We start from the raw sequence: 15,100 nt of genomic DNA on the forward strand, positions 1-15,100 counted from the left end.
GGGGCTCGGAGGGGTGCAGAACTAGCTCAGTTTTGCCCCTGCTTTCAAGAGGCTCATTCTAGAGGGAGAAACGCACATGTAAACAACGAACATAGATCTACACCAGATTAAAAAAGCGCTTTAGGCACAAGTCCCAAAGGGGGAATGCGGAAGACCGCACTGGTCGTTCTGATGGTGAAGATCTCAGATTTAGAAGAATTTGGGCACTGGGTGAGGAACCCTGAAACATGGTGAAGAAAAGCTGGGTTTTGGAGTTAAGAGAACAGGATTCAAGTCCTAGTTCCACCACTACTTTGAATAAATGACTTGATACTGCTGCCTTTAGCCCTTCTCCCACAATCTCTCTCAGCACTCACCCAACTTCTTCATTTGGAAAATGGGAGTAATAATAATAGCAACCTTAGGGGGATTGGGGAAGAGTTAAAGGAAGAAATATAAACAAAAGAACATTGTAAACTGAAAAGCAGTGTAAAAACTGATAGACAAGAGAGAAGCACATTCAAAATTCAAGGGACAAAATAATACAAAGCTAATAAGAATAATCTGTCATAACTGTCCAATCTGTACCAGGACAGCATAAGAAAAGAAGTTAGAATTGTGATTTATGGAGTCAGGCTTACATGGATTTAAATCTTGGGCCTGCCACTTACAAACTGCATGTAAACTTAAGCAAATTACTTAACCTTTCCATGCCTCAGTTTCCCCATCTGTAAAAGATGTATAATAAACAACATCTATCTCAGGTGGTAAAACGAGATGATGCATATGGAGCTCTTATCAAAATGCCTAGTCTATGGTACCAAGTGCTTGTTAAAGGTTAACTATTATTGTTCCCTCTCTCATTTAGTCCTCATGACAGTTCTATGAGGTATATATTGCAGAGAAAGGAGAACTGGTTGATTATGGGAATCAGGAAGGCTTCACAGAGGATGTAGCGTTAGGAGAATAGAAGGAAATTAGAAAAAAAGAACGATGCGCTCATTGCTCAGGAAACTGCCCTCTGAATCTAATTTAAAAATTCCTTTAATGGAGTAGTAATTGAAAATGAAATTCTCCTTCTTCAGTCTTTCAAAATAAGATGATATTATGATGCAGGAAAGGGCTGAATGCCCAGGATTGGACAAAATTATGAAGGAAGATGATGGGCAACGGTTGTTGAGGAGCCTTCAGCCCTTCTAACCTAAGTTAATCAAGAACCGCAGGGTGATAATGGTGGTTCTGTGCCTATTTTCTGACTTTGGTTTGAGGAGATAAGTGGGTTAAGAGTGAAAAGTAATGTTTTAAGCCAACGTTCTAGAGTCCAAGTCATTAATCAAACAATTGAAGCAGAAACTAATTTTTTTGTTTTATATTTTCATAAATCTTTTTTATTTTTCAGTTATGGTAGACAGTCAATATTATTTCATATTAATTTCAGGTATACAGCATAGTGGTGAGATATATTCAGAGGGTGCCAAAAAATATATACACATTTTAAGAAAGGAAAACTGTATTAAAATTATAATACTCAATATATACCGATAACAAAAGATGAATACAGGTCACGTTTGACTTGTGCAATTACAAGAGGTGCTCAAAGTGGTTACCATCAGTGTCCAGACACTTCTGATTATGACGAACTACCACTTGAGCAACGTTTACCCAAGTGTCCACTTGTATACATTTTTTTGGCACCCCCAGTATATAATTGATGAAGTGATTCCCCTGGATTAGTCTAGTACCCACCTGGCACCATACTTGGTTATTGCATTATTATTGACTATATTCCGTATGCTGTACTTTACATCCCCAAACTAAATGTTTTATTTCAAGGAGGGAAATCCTTAGGGTAGAGCCACAAAGGACCAGGGACAGGTGGTGGAAGGGACAGACATGGCAAGAATAATTCACTGGGAGATGATTGCTTCTAACTTGGACTTTTGTGAAGTGAATAGTTAAGGAAAAAAAGAAAAACAACAACAAAGTGACTGTTCATCCTAAGTCTCAACTCTGATTATTTTATTCCCTGTTCCAGAGCTTTCACTGTCTCTCCCTTTCCTACCAAATAAACCCAAACTGCTTAGCCTAGCTTTGAAGATCCTTCTTGAGCTGGCCTCAGTGTTTTTCCTACCTTACCTCCTCGATTCTTCTGTTTATAATATAGTTTCAGCTAAATTAAATTACTATTTCTTTTTTTTTAAAACAGGATATTTACAGAAGCTCAAAGTATCTCTTTTTTTTATTTTATTTATTTATTTATTTTAGATTTTATTGGGGAAGGGGAACAGGACTTTATTGGGGAACGGTGTGTACTTCCAGGACTTTTTTCCAAGTCAAGTTGTTGTCCTTTTCAATCTTAGTTGTGCAGGGCGCAACTCAGCTCCAGGTCCAGTTGCCTTTGCTAGTTGCAGGGGGCGCAGCCCACCATCCCTTGCAGGAGTAGAAACCAGCAACCTTGTGGTTGAGAGGATGCGCTCCAACCAACTGAGCCATCTGGGAGCTCAGCTGCAGCTCAGCTCAAGATGCCGTGTTCAATCTTAGTTGCAGGGGGCGCTGCCCACCATTCTTTGTGGGACTCGAGGAATTGAACTGGCAACCTTGTGGTTGAGATCCCGCGCGCTCCAACCAACAACTGAGCCATCCGGGAGGCAGCTCAGCTCAAGGTGCCGTGTTCAATCTTAGTTGCAGGGGGCGCTGCCCACCATCCCTTGCAGGACTCGAGGAATTGAACTGGCAACCTTGTGGTTGAGAGCCCACTGGCCCACGTAGGAATCGAACTGGCAGCCTTCAGAGTCAGGAGCATAGAGCTCTAACACCTGAGCCACCGGGCCGGCCCAAATTACTATTTCTTGACCATACTTGCCATTGCTCATGCCATTCCTTCTACCTCAGATAATTTCCCTCACTCAGCTGCATTCCTTCTTCAAAGCTTAATGTTGTTCATATAAACATAAAATTATCTTAGGCTTCTTCAAACTTTAGGTTGGTACAAAAGTGATTGTGGTTTAAAAGGTTAAAACTTGCAAAAACTGCCATTACTTTTGCACAAACCTAGTATTGTAATGTTTTGCACATACCTCTCTTAAGGACTTTTCCTGGTTTTGCACCTTCCTGTTACACCCTGGGACAGGGTCCATGTTTTGCTCCTGTCTCCCTCTCAGCCCTTGGCCACATGCCTTTCTCAGTAAGGTACTCCAAAAATATTAATTGAATGAATGGCCAAAGACCAAAACTTACATTAATTGAATTTACTTCAGTAGCAGACGTAGGGTATGAGGGAACAAGGTCATTGCAGGAACACATTGGTACGATTGACTAAGAATGTCACCTCTTAGTGCATTTACATTATGGGTTTCTAGAAGTGCCTTGTTCTCACCGTCTAGGATTTTATGGCCCTAGAGACCAAGGTGGATCCTGGGTATCTCTTTGTTTTACGGACTTTTTAAGCAAAGTTGACCAGTCACACTAGAAGCAATGGAACTAGAAATGCTTTTGGCATTCTAGACCAGCACCTTGGTTTATTTTTGCCCCCTTTACCTCTGCAGGATGGAGCTGCAAAGGTGACCTGCATGGCGTGGTCCCAGAACAATGCCAAATTTGCTGTGTGCACAGTGGACCGAGTAGTGTTATTGTATGATGAGCATGGAGAGCGGAGAGATAAATTCTCCACCAAACCAGCTGACATGAAGGTGAAGAGGGTACTCATGTGGGCCTTAACTTGGGGCATTCCAGACCTGGGAAACTTCCTAATTCACTTCCTAGCCATACACACAGGAAGTGGCCTGCCGCTGCTTTTTCAGTGTAAATCCCTGAAGCCCACAGTCACAGGTGCACCTTTTCTTCTCTTTTCTCTTTCACATATACTCATTCGTTTTCTTTCATGCTTCTCTCTCTCTCTCTTTTTTTTTTAACTCTTAGTATGGCAGGAAGAGCTACATGGTGAAGGGCATGGCGTTTTCTCCTGATTCCACTAAAATTGCCATAGGACAGACTGACAACATCATCTATGTCTACAAGATTGGAGAAGACTGGTGAGGATAGAGGCTGGGAAATGGGTGACCCAAAGAAAAGGGGGAAGGCAGGAAGAAGTGCCTCCCTGGGGAGGGGGGATAGAGAGGACGAGGAGCCACACTGGGGCATGGCAGGCAGAAGCCAGCAGAGTCTACAGTGGTTGCCTCCCTAGCTTTGTCCCATGTTCCACAATCCCATCCCTGGAGGAATCAATTTAAGGTCAACAGGAGGTCCTGTGAGAACCTAGGGAGCCGCGGGTGGTGTCGCATCTTTGTTACTGGTCCAAAGCTTTCAGGGCCTATGGAGCGGTAGGAAACACCAGTGAGCCAGGAGAGTATCTGCTCTTTCTTCCCTGCCCCCAGCATGATGTGTGTTGATGTATTTACAGAAGTGGTTTTTAATACGCTGTCTCTCCTTTTATTTGGCAGGGGTGACAAGAAAGTCATCTGTAACAAGTTCATCCAGACGGTACAGTTCAGACTAGTCCCTGGGAAATTAGGCTGAACAAACGTGTATTAAGATACCTGCTTATAACTTTAACCAGGAGTTACCTTTTGTAACATCTGTATCTGACTTTTCCTGCTGCAAGGACGGTGCCCCCTGCCTGCTCATCCTCATCCACTTCCCTCCGTAGAGCCCCGCTGTCTCCTCCTCTCCTTCCCTGTAGGCAGCTGGGTGGTGGCATGTGGCAGGGTGTCCAGGTTGTTCAGGTGCAGGTTGTTATAAGTGTGCTGACCTCCATGGACAGGGTTATCCTTTCCATTATTTCTTCCTTACAGAGTGCTATTACTTGTCTGCAGTGGCCAGCAGAGTACATCATTGTCTTTGGACTGGCCGAAGGGAAGGTAAAGGAGGAAAGAGAGACACAGGAGAGGTGGTGGGTGGAGATGATGGTTCTGGGGAGAGGAATATGGTTCATCTTCTCCCTTAAGGGACAATGCATAGGCACCCCTTTTTTGTTTTTTTTTCTTTTTCTTTCCTTAGGATCTGGGTGAAATTGCAAGTAGCCTAACCAGACTTGTGTTCATTCTCCCATTTTCAGGTTCGTTTAGCAAACACTAAAACTAATAAGTCATCTACCATCTATGGGACAGATTCTTACGTGGTGTCACTGACAACGAAGTGAGTAAGGAAGAGTGGGAAATCCTGAGAGCTGAAACATTGTAGGAAAAAGCCATGGGGAGGGACATCTGGACTGGGAGACCATAGTACAACAGGTGGGAAGGACTGGTAGCAGGAACCACTGGTAGGGTTGTCTTTGACAGAGAAAGGGGACGCTCGGTGAGACAGAATACTCTAATCTCTTCCTGTGTTTCTCTCCTTCCCTCTTTTTCCGCCTTTTTCAGTTGCTCTGGGAAAGGAATTCTCTCTGGTCATGCAGATGGCACCATCGTTAGGTATTTCTTTGACGATGAAGGGTCTGGAGAGTCACAGGTATGAATAAAGGATGCTCTGGGATAGGGAATAACGAAATCCCAAGAGCTCTCCTAGAGTAGGCTGAACATTAAGGAATTTAGATTGAGGTGCTGGGGGCGTTGGCTAGAGGAGTGATACCTCAGAGAGAGGGATGGTGGGATTCAGGCACAGAAAGGATCTGTGTTTAGGAGGCTAGAGCTTAATATTTATGGGCAAGTATGAGTCAGGTGGAAGGGACCTTGAGACAAAGGGAAATAAAGACTCTGAGGATAATGAAAAATGAGAATTATTCTCATTTTTGTAAAAAAAAATAATGTATATAAATTCATAGAAGAAAGTTGTTTACTCTTGAGAGGGAAAAGATGGGAGATAAAAGGAATGTTCATGTTTTACTCTATATAATTCTCTATGGTTTGAATCATTTACATTAAGCATTATGTGTGTAATAATTAAATGTATCCCTCCTTAAAAACAAGTGTAAGGAGCCATAGCTCCCTGTGGGCCCACACAGTGTTGGTTCATGGGTCAGACATCTCCCTTTGGAGGCCCTCATTGGCTGCCTTTAAAGATCTCCGACACACAAGTATTGTGCAGTTTCCTCTTGAACACAAGCAAGATCAGTAAGTGTGTATACAAGTTGGACAATTAAGTTTGTGAACTTTCCACCATGTATGCATATATGTCTTATGCATGTGTGTGCCCCTATACCACAGAAAGACAGTTTGTGAAGTCTTCAGGATTAGGAAGTGATGGGGTGGAAAAACATTGGGAGGAAGACTTCTGCAGAGTAGGCTGGTCAAAGTGAGTGTGTCGGGTGCTAGGAATAAGAAATTTCCAGGGTGGCGTCCACAGAGTCAGAGCGATTAAAACCCTCGTACTTCTGTCTTAGGGGAAGTTGGTTAACCACCCATGCCCACCCTATGCCTTGGCTTGGGCAACCAACAGCATCGTGGCTGCAGGCTGTGATCGGAGGATTGTGGCCTATGGCAAGGAAGGTCAGGTGCTACAGACTTTTGATTATAGCCGTGACTCTCAGGAGCGGGAGTTCACCACAGCGGCAGCAAGTCCTGGGGGCCAGTCTGTAGTGCTGGGAAGTTATGACAGGTGGGTCCCCCTTCCAATTGTGTCTTCTGCCTACTGTTCCCGTGTGTACTCTTTTGCCTTAGCCCAGTTATTCTCAGCCAGAGTGGGAGACTAAATCAGAATCAAGTGGATGTTGAGATTCTCAGGTTTTAATTCATGCACTTTCCTCTCCCTGCTCCTACCATCCATTGGCATGCTGGCCGTTCCCAAATGCGCATGCTCTTAAGTCTATGCATCTCCCTGGGATTCCACAGCAGAATTTATCTCCACTTTCTTTGTGTTCCTAATGCCCCTTTTCAGACCACTGGGTTAGTGTTTGTCACACTGTACTATACTTTGGTGTTTATATCTTTCTGGCTAAATTGAAGAGCCCTTGAGAAAGGGGCCTGTTGTTTACTTTTTTTATCTCCAGTGCCTAGGTTAGCATCTAGTACGTAATATACGCTCATTTGGTGAATGAATGAATGAATGAATGAATGAATGAGGGAAGAGTAGATGAACAGCTAGGGTCTGGGTCCCATCACTTCCTTGGAGTGCTTTTAACTCCAACTTTGTCAGGTCTGTCTTTCTATCGCCTTCAGTCTCATTTGTGTCTCTTCCTGTTCCTTTCTTTCTTCTCTTAATCCTACCTTTTCCGTATTTCTTTATTGCTAACAGCTCATTTTCCTCACCAGCCACAATCTCCTTTTGTTTTTTCCACTCCCATCACTCTTACTCCATTTTACTTGTGACCTGATTTTCCCAACTAACTTCCTTTGAACCTTTTTGTTCTCTCCTACTACCTAGACTCTGTAAGTTGTCGGTTCTCTTTTATTTCCTTCCTTCTCTGATTTAACAAGACTAATTTTCTTCAGCTACCAGCCCACTTTTGCTCTTTCTCTCATCCTTCATCTCTTCTAAAAGCCACATCCTTTATTTCAGACTTCGGGTGCTCAACTGGAGCCCTCGAAGAAGTGTCTGGGAAGAGGCGAAGCCCAAGGAGATTGCCAACTTATACACTGTCACTGCCCTGGCCTGGAAGCGGGATGGCTCCCGACTCTGTGCAGTATGTCACTAGTTAACCCCTTTTGGCATTGGTGACTTTCTCCAGACTAGGAAACATCTTGCCTCATCCCAAAGCACGCTCTCCTGACACTAGAGACTCTCCTCCTCCCTTTTCACCCCATCCTAAAAACCTGACTTTACAGACAGGAAATAGAAATTCATACTTTCTTGGAGGCCGAAAGGGACAAAGAGTTGTATTGGATGATTTCTCCCTTGCATCCCATCACTGTGTGATGCCCTTAAGTCCTGTGATTGCCACCTCTTTTCCTACTGGTACTTCCAAAGACTACCAGCCTTTTTATTGCCACCTTGTCTGTAGAGTCTAGAAGCTAAGTTTTGAGGGTGCCTCTAGATACCTTCTCGTGCCTGTGTACCATGTGTGTTCCCCTCTGTGCTGTCACTTTCCCTTCTAGGGCACACTCTGTGGTGGAGTGGAACAGTTTGACTGCTGCCTCCGAAGGAGCGTTTACAAGAACAAGTTTGAGTTGACATACGTGGGACCCAGCCAGGTGAGCAGCTAAAAGTCTGCTGACCAAGATCTTGCCGTGGCTCATTCATCCTTGGAATATTTCCCTGCCTTCTGGCCACAGCCACAATGTCAAATTTAACCTCTGGCAGAGCTGTTCTGGGGAACAGAGTATGTCAGGGCAACTCTCTGGCAACTTTCCTGCTGTAGTTCTTCCAGCTTATTATAAGAAGAGGTTTAAACACCAGACTTAAGAGGTGTTTATTGCCACTTACATCTTCCTGGTTTAAAACGTCACTGCCTGCGTGACGTCAACTAGGGAAGGTGATAAGTAAGATTACAAGGGTGAATTCTGTGGTTTTAGAGCCTCTGAACTCACTGTGTATGATGTTGTAAACTTATTTCTTAGCTCCAGAGCCCACTTTTCTCTTTTGTCTATCTCTACATTCCTTTCCTTCCATTTATTATTCATTGATTCCTGCATTCTTTCCTTTTCTCCGGAAACATTTATCCATTCTCAGTGTGTCAGCACTGTTGGGCATTGAGAATTCAAAGATAATGCATTCTTCCTTAATTGAGAAGATCGTTCCAGCAAAGGAGACAAACATATCAAAAAATAATATAGTACACTGTGGTAAAAGTTACCATAAAGCTTTGTACAAATAGCTATGCGAACATAGGGAGAGTGACAGGTTTTACCCAGTGGAACTTGCAGAATCGTATGTATTATAAGCATCAAAAAAGATAACATAGGAAAGCAGTTCATAAATAACAAAGCATGATTAAGAGTGAGGTGTCCTTATTACCAGCAGTATCCTAGGCCAGGTGAGGAACAAGGTATTAGCTTTGTTTGGCACTGTGGAGGTGGATGAAGGGCACAGCACGTTCACGCCTCTTCTGAGTTGGGGGAAGCCCAGGTAGCTCAGACATGTTCCCTACCAAGGTGATTGTAAAGAACCTGTCATCAGGGACCCGAGTGGTACTCAAGTCACACTATGGCTATGAGGTGGAAGAAGTGAAAATCCTGGGAAAAGAACGTTATCTGGTGGCCCACACGTCAGACACGCTGCTGCTGGGGGACCTGAACACGAATCGCCTTAGTGAGGTAGGAACTATCTTGAGTTGCTACTTTGGGGGAGCCAGGGTTCCTAGGGGGGAGTTCTCCATGGGAGCTCTAACATTCTGGTGTTGGGGACCTGGATTCAGGCAATGTGACCCAGGAGGTTTAGAATCCTGGAATCACCACTGTTGGACTTTTTTTACCCCATCTCTCAGAAACATAGGGACTAGGGCAAAATCTGACATAGCACCTCTTTTGTGCAATGTCAAAAGCCTCCCCCAAATCGATCTCTCTGCCTCCCCGCCTGTCATTCTTTCAGCATTGTCTTGGATAGTTATCCACATTGTTTGTTATGTCTTCTCCCCCTTTACAGGTAGCTTGGCAGGGATCTGGTGGCAATGAGAAGTATTTCTTTGAAAATGAAAATGTGAGTAGAGCTTGATCCACCATCACCATCTCATTAAGCCTCCTTCCAGCTCCCTTGTCAGAGGATGGCAAGTGTCAAGGCATCGAGGAGACATCAGATAAAGGAGGGGTGGGGGTGAAATAGGCAGAGGAACAGAGTAGACAGAAAAGTGGGAATCACTCTGAACTGACAGAGTACCTCCCTCTACTGTTTTCCTCCTTGTTCGTGCAAGCTTTCCGCCATATAACGATTCCATTCATCCCCAGGTATGCATGATCTTCAATGCCGGAGAGCTAACCCTGGTGGAATACGGGAGCAATGATACCCTGGGTTCTGTCCGTACTGAATTCATGAACCCTCACCTCATTAGGTAACCCCACAAGGTTCTCTCCATTTTGAAAGGCAAAAGAATTCCTTTTTGACTTTGACCTCCTGTGTCCTCGGGTTAATCTGAACACTTTATCCCATGTGGTACTTCAGAGCCCTGGATAAACATCCTAACTGCCTAAACCCATTTTGCCTCATCTCACCCTTCATGTTTCAGTGTCCGTATTAATGAGAGGCGTCAGCGAGGAATGGAAGAGAATAAGAAATTGGCTTATCTTGTTGATATTAAGACTATTGCTGTAGGTAAGATTCTCTCATAATTGAAATAACAAAGTAGATGTTTATAGTACACTTCCGTATCACAGGATTGTGTGCAGTAGAGGACCCAGGAATCTGAGAGGCACCAGGTAGATGAGTGACCCCACTCTGCCGCGGGTGTGTGAAATGTTCACATATGGGCGTGTGTATATCTAGATGTCTGGATATAGATAGATTGGTATGTATACAGCCGCCCACATAATTATTTATGTTCTCTAGGTGTATATCTTAGGGCCAAAAATGTGTGAGTTGTAGAGAAGAACAATTAGCAAATTTATGAATTTTCCTGTTTAGACTTCACAGGATCATAGACTCTTGAAGGGGCCTTATTTTCTATACATTTTGTCATTAGTAACTAGTGATGACAAACTTTATTTTCATTTCACAGATGTTTGCGTTTATAAATCTCATTTTATCTATTAATTGTTCATTTTTTTATCACGAAATGTTTCAAGCATAGAAAAGAAATATAGAGAATAGCATAGTATTCTCTAAGAAGTATAGAGAATAACATACCTATATAATGTAGTTGTAAAGAAGAGAGTTCTGGAGTCAAACCTCCCCACTTCTGTACTTAGTACCTGTGTGATCTTTGGTAAGTTACTTAACTTCTGTATCTCAGTTTCCTCATCCACAAAATGGGAACAAAACTAGTACCTACCTCATATGAAACGTACTTAGACTAGTGCCCAGTGCATAATAAGAGCTTAATAAAAGTTGGCTGTTATTAGTAGGAATATTTGTATACTTGTATACCTAGACCCAGTTCTGTCAAATCCTAACATTTCGTTGTATTTATCTTGGATCTTTTTGATGGACAATTAAGTTGTTGGTTTTTCACTGTTGCAGTGTTTCAGTTCAGTACGGTTTTTACCTAGAGAGGAATTGCTGAATCATAGAAGAGACACATCTTCAATTTCACTAAATATTTCCAAATTGCTCTCCAAAGGGGTTGTACCACTTTACACTCCTACCAGCAGTTAGAGTTCCAATTCCTTTCCAATACTTGGCTCAGTCTGATTTATGTGAAATAATATCGCATTGTATTAGTTTTGTTGTTGTTGTTCATTTGTTTACTGGCTGTTTAGACTTCTTTTCCTGTGGATTGCCAGTTCATATCCCTTGCATATTTTTAAAATCAGGTTGTCTTTTTTTAATTGACTTGAAGGAGTTCTGTGTGTGCGTGTTTATCGCCTTTGATCATTATTTGCATTGCAGATATTTTATCTCAGCCTGTGACTTGTCTTTTTCTCCTTTTCAGCATCTTTTAGTGTTGAAATATTTTAAATTTTAAATGTCCATTTTATTACTTTTTAAGAAATAGTTTGTGACTTTTGAGGTCTTATCTAAGAAATCCTTCCCTCCTCCCTTGTATATTTTAACTTTTTTTGTTGTGTTTTTCTTTTATTTCTTCTTTTTTAACATTTAAAATTTTGCTTTTCACTGAAATTTATTTTTGTGCATGATATAGGTAGGGATCTAATTTTGGTTTTTTTCCATATGTTTAATCTTTTATTGAAAGTCCATTCTTCACCCACTAATTTGTAATGTCTTCTGTCATAAATCAAGTTTTCATATACAAATATCTTAAGATATTTTTACATTTCGTGAATTTTATGTTTCATATCAGATTGCTGAGCTCAGAGTTGTATCTATAATGGAAATAATAATATTATTATTACTTAGTCCAATGGACTAAGTTCCAGTGGCAATAATGAGCTATGAGACTTTGGACAAGTCACCTCCCTCTGTAGGTCTCATCTTCAGTGTATGTAAAATGATAGAGTTCTTCTGGGCCACTGATCCCTTTGAATATCTAATGAAAATTATAGATCCTTTCCCAGAAAAATATATATAACAGATAATTTTGTATATAATTTCAGTCTTCACAGAAATAGAGTCCCCACAGCTCTACTTATAATTGGGGCATTAAAACATGGCTTTATTGTTTTGCTTTTTAATTAAAGGAAAATTTATTTTTAAGTTGGTCTTCCCAGTTGTAGACATTAGCTGGCATTTGGTTTTTAGAAAAGCTTCAGCATATATACCAAAGGCAGGTACCGTTGCTTGTTAATAATGTATATTAGTAAGAGTTGTGAATGGGCTTTGTTCATGAGACTCCCTGAAAGTATCTTAGCGAGTCCTGGGTGGTCTGTTCTAAGTGTGATCATTTCTTACTTTGTCTATAACATTCAGACCAAACACAATACCCACCCTCTGCACTGATCAGCCTAACCTTAGACAGAGGTTCCTGTGATTTTTGTTTGTGTGCCTTCACCACTGTTTACTCCTCGGTGCTCTTACATCAGAGGCACTCAAATGTGCAGGTAACTCCTTGGAGCAAATATGATCCTCCAGGTCATTTCATTCATCAGCTCTCTTGCTGGTGGGCTGTAATTGGGGTATATCCTGAATGTGCTCAGTACTGCCTTCCAGAGGATTTTGTGAGTAATAAAAGCCAATTGCTCTGGAGTTCTGATCTACGAGGCGACAACTCCAGGGGTCCCAGAGAGGAATCACATTTTTTGATGGGTCTGGACCTTTTGAGTTAACTACAGCGTTAAACAAAATGTGTACAATTTTGGAAGAAACCCAACATCTTAAGCGTCTTAGCAAAGTTATGTTGTATTGGTCATTTGTGTTCCTCAGGACGTAGTCTAGATGCACACAACATTCTTAAAGCCCAACATACGATTGTAAGGCCAGACTCCTGCAGACTGCCTCATGCCCTGTATAGGATGATGTGGAACGTCTCTTCTTAACCCTGTCTCCTTTATCTCTAGTCGATCTGATTGGTGGCTATAACATTGGCACCATCAACCATGAGAGCCGTGTGGATTGGCTGGAACTTAATGAGACTGGGCACAAGCTTCTCTTCAGGGACCGGAAACTTCGCGTAAGGAGGGTTACTGAGGCCTTAGCCATTGACTGGTCCATAGAGGATGTGGTACTAGTCGATACCAGGGATTGTGGGAGGCAGGATGGGACCTAATTTCTTGGTGCTATGCCATTAGCATAACAAAAGGCACAGAATCAACATTTTTTGACTCTGATAGCATCCCTATGTTACCCTTAAGGAGATTGTATCTTGCTGGCACCAAGGTCAGTAGGGAAGTTTGCGAGTTGGTTTGTCTGTTACTTTTCACAAGTCTGTGCCCTCATGAAGCTTCCTCAGCCCTGCATTCCTCTTCCGATGCCTAGCTGACCTTTACCCACACGTACGGCTCCAGTGCTCTTCAGCTACGCTTGTCTGACAGCATTGCAGCTGACTGGAGGACAGTCTCCTACTGCCCCTGTGGATTCTGGTCTCAATGTGGTATCACCAAAAGGTTCAACCTCAGGGGCAAAGAGACTATCTGGTGATTTTTCATTTTATTTTCATTGTGATGTGAAAGCCACGTCACAAATTTCCAGACCATTTAATTTGTCTGATGGCCTATCTTTTGTAATCCAGGCTGGTAACTGCGGCCCAGAGCTTTGCTAAGAATGAAAGTCTGACCTTCAGCTAACTTAAATTCCTAGGGTGAAGGCCAGAGTCAGAATATACCAACTCAGCATAAACTTCAAGGGTTGCAGGTCAATACACTTTGAAATTCATCATGTACCTGACCGGTGGGTTAGCTCAACACATTTCACCGTTAGGGAAATGGTCAAGATCGGAAGACACCCCATAACCCCTTCTCATCGTGCTGTCTTCCTCTTCCTTCTTCAGTTGCATCTATACGATATTGAAAGCTGCTCTAAGACAATGATCCTCAACTTCTGCTCCTACGTGCAGTGGGTCCCAGGAAGTGATGTGCTGGTAGCTCAGAACCGAAACAGCTTGTGTGTGTGGTACAACATTGAGGCGCCTGAGAGGGTCACCATGTCCTCTATCAGGGTACGTCGACACCCAGGCTACCTCAGACACAGTGTCAGGCTGATTAATTAGAATACTGAGGCAGCTCCAAAGGTTAGTTGGTTTTCTCTGCCCACCACCCATAATCTCTGTGATCGAGTTGGTAAGTAAAGCTTAGACTCCTTCCCCACAGTGGACCAGGCCCTGCGACCATTCTTGTTCAGACTCCTGACATTCTATTAGACCCTTGGAGACTAGGTCTCTATTATAGTGGCCCTGGAAATTCACCAGGTCATAATGAGGAGTTTCCTTAAGCTGGAAGATTCAGCTCGGAGGGGCAGGGCTATGTCACTTTCTTGTGTGCTGATTCTGTTATGAGCCATTCAGAGTTCAGTTCCTCTGTTTTTCAGACTGTAGATGAGACCCTGTCCCACTGTATCACACACACTCAAAGGAATCTTCCAAAATCTGGGAGGAGCCTATGAAAGCAGAGAAGACAGGCTCCTGTGCCAGGCTAGGATGCCTGGTGGGTGTGGATAGGGCACGTGATACTTTCTTCTTGTTCTTTTTCTACATCTCTTTTTTTTCTCCTTTCTTGTCTCATTTTAGACTGAGTAAGGTTGGGTATTTTGGTTTGTTTCGTCTTTTTTTTAAACACCATTTTTCACTATTTTGCTTTGGAGTTATGCATCCTATTTCGATAGTATCACCCTTGAAAGTTTACCTTGTACTTAAATTGACAAAGTCTAGAGGTAGTCAGTATCATCCCCTCCCCTACAGACAATGCAAGGACCTTACATGGCTTCAACTTTGATTACTTCTTTGTCATTGTCGTCCAGTATTTTAGATCTCTTTTGTTATCCCCAAAGTTAGACATTATTGTTTTGTACAGACAGACTGTTCAGATTACCCGTTTCTCTGTTTACCTTTTCTTTTTGCGTTGCTAATCTTCCCTCTTGAAGTTATTTTTCTTCTTGAAAGAAAGTCTTTTGGTGATAAACGCTCAGTTCTGATTATCTGAAAATGTTTTTATTTAGCCTTTTTCTTGAAAGATTCTTGGACTCAGTACCCAATTCTAGATTGACAGTTAATTTTTCTTAGCCTTTTGCAAATATTGTCCCATTGATTGACTTCCTTTGTTGTTCTGAGAAG

The 15,100-nt window shown here is 42.4% G+C and overlaps 1 protein-coding gene across 1 annotated transcript in view; it reads left to right on the forward strand.

Annotated features, from left to right (window-relative positions):
* The window catches only part of IFT172 (intraflagellar transport 172), a 33,054-nt gene that overhangs the window by 397 nt on the left and 17,557 nt on the right, over positions 1-15,100 (forward strand). Inside the window, exons 2-16 of the mRNA XM_033124659.1 lie at positions 3,525-3,668; positions 3,898-4,010; positions 4,419-4,458; positions 4,770-4,835; positions 5,033-5,112; positions 5,337-5,424; positions 6,296-6,510; positions 7,411-7,534; positions 7,947-8,042; positions 8,943-9,104; positions 9,433-9,486; positions 9,732-9,835; positions 10,010-10,095; positions 12,894-13,006; positions 13,823-13,990. Of these exons, the coding sequence (XP_032980550.1) occupies positions 3,525-3,668; positions 3,898-4,010; positions 4,419-4,458; positions 4,770-4,835; positions 5,033-5,112; positions 5,337-5,424; positions 6,296-6,510; positions 7,411-7,534; positions 7,947-8,042; positions 8,943-9,104; positions 9,433-9,486; positions 9,732-9,835; positions 10,010-10,095; positions 12,894-13,006; positions 13,823-13,990 (1,653 nt within the window). The remainder of the gene's footprint in view (positions 1-3,524; positions 3,669-3,897; positions 4,011-4,418; positions 4,459-4,769; positions 4,836-5,032; positions 5,113-5,336; positions 5,425-6,295; positions 6,511-7,410; positions 7,535-7,946; positions 8,043-8,942; positions 9,105-9,432; positions 9,487-9,731; positions 9,836-10,009; positions 10,096-12,893; positions 13,007-13,822; positions 13,991-15,100) is intronic.

Source organism: Rhinolophus ferrumequinum, chromosome 13 (assembly GCF_004115265.2).
Source record: "Rhinolophus ferrumequinum isolate MPI-CBG mRhiFer1 chromosome 13, mRhiFer1_v1.p, whole genome shotgun sequence".
NCBI lineage: Eukaryota > Metazoa > Chordata > Mammalia > Chiroptera > Rhinolophidae > Rhinolophus > Rhinolophus ferrumequinum.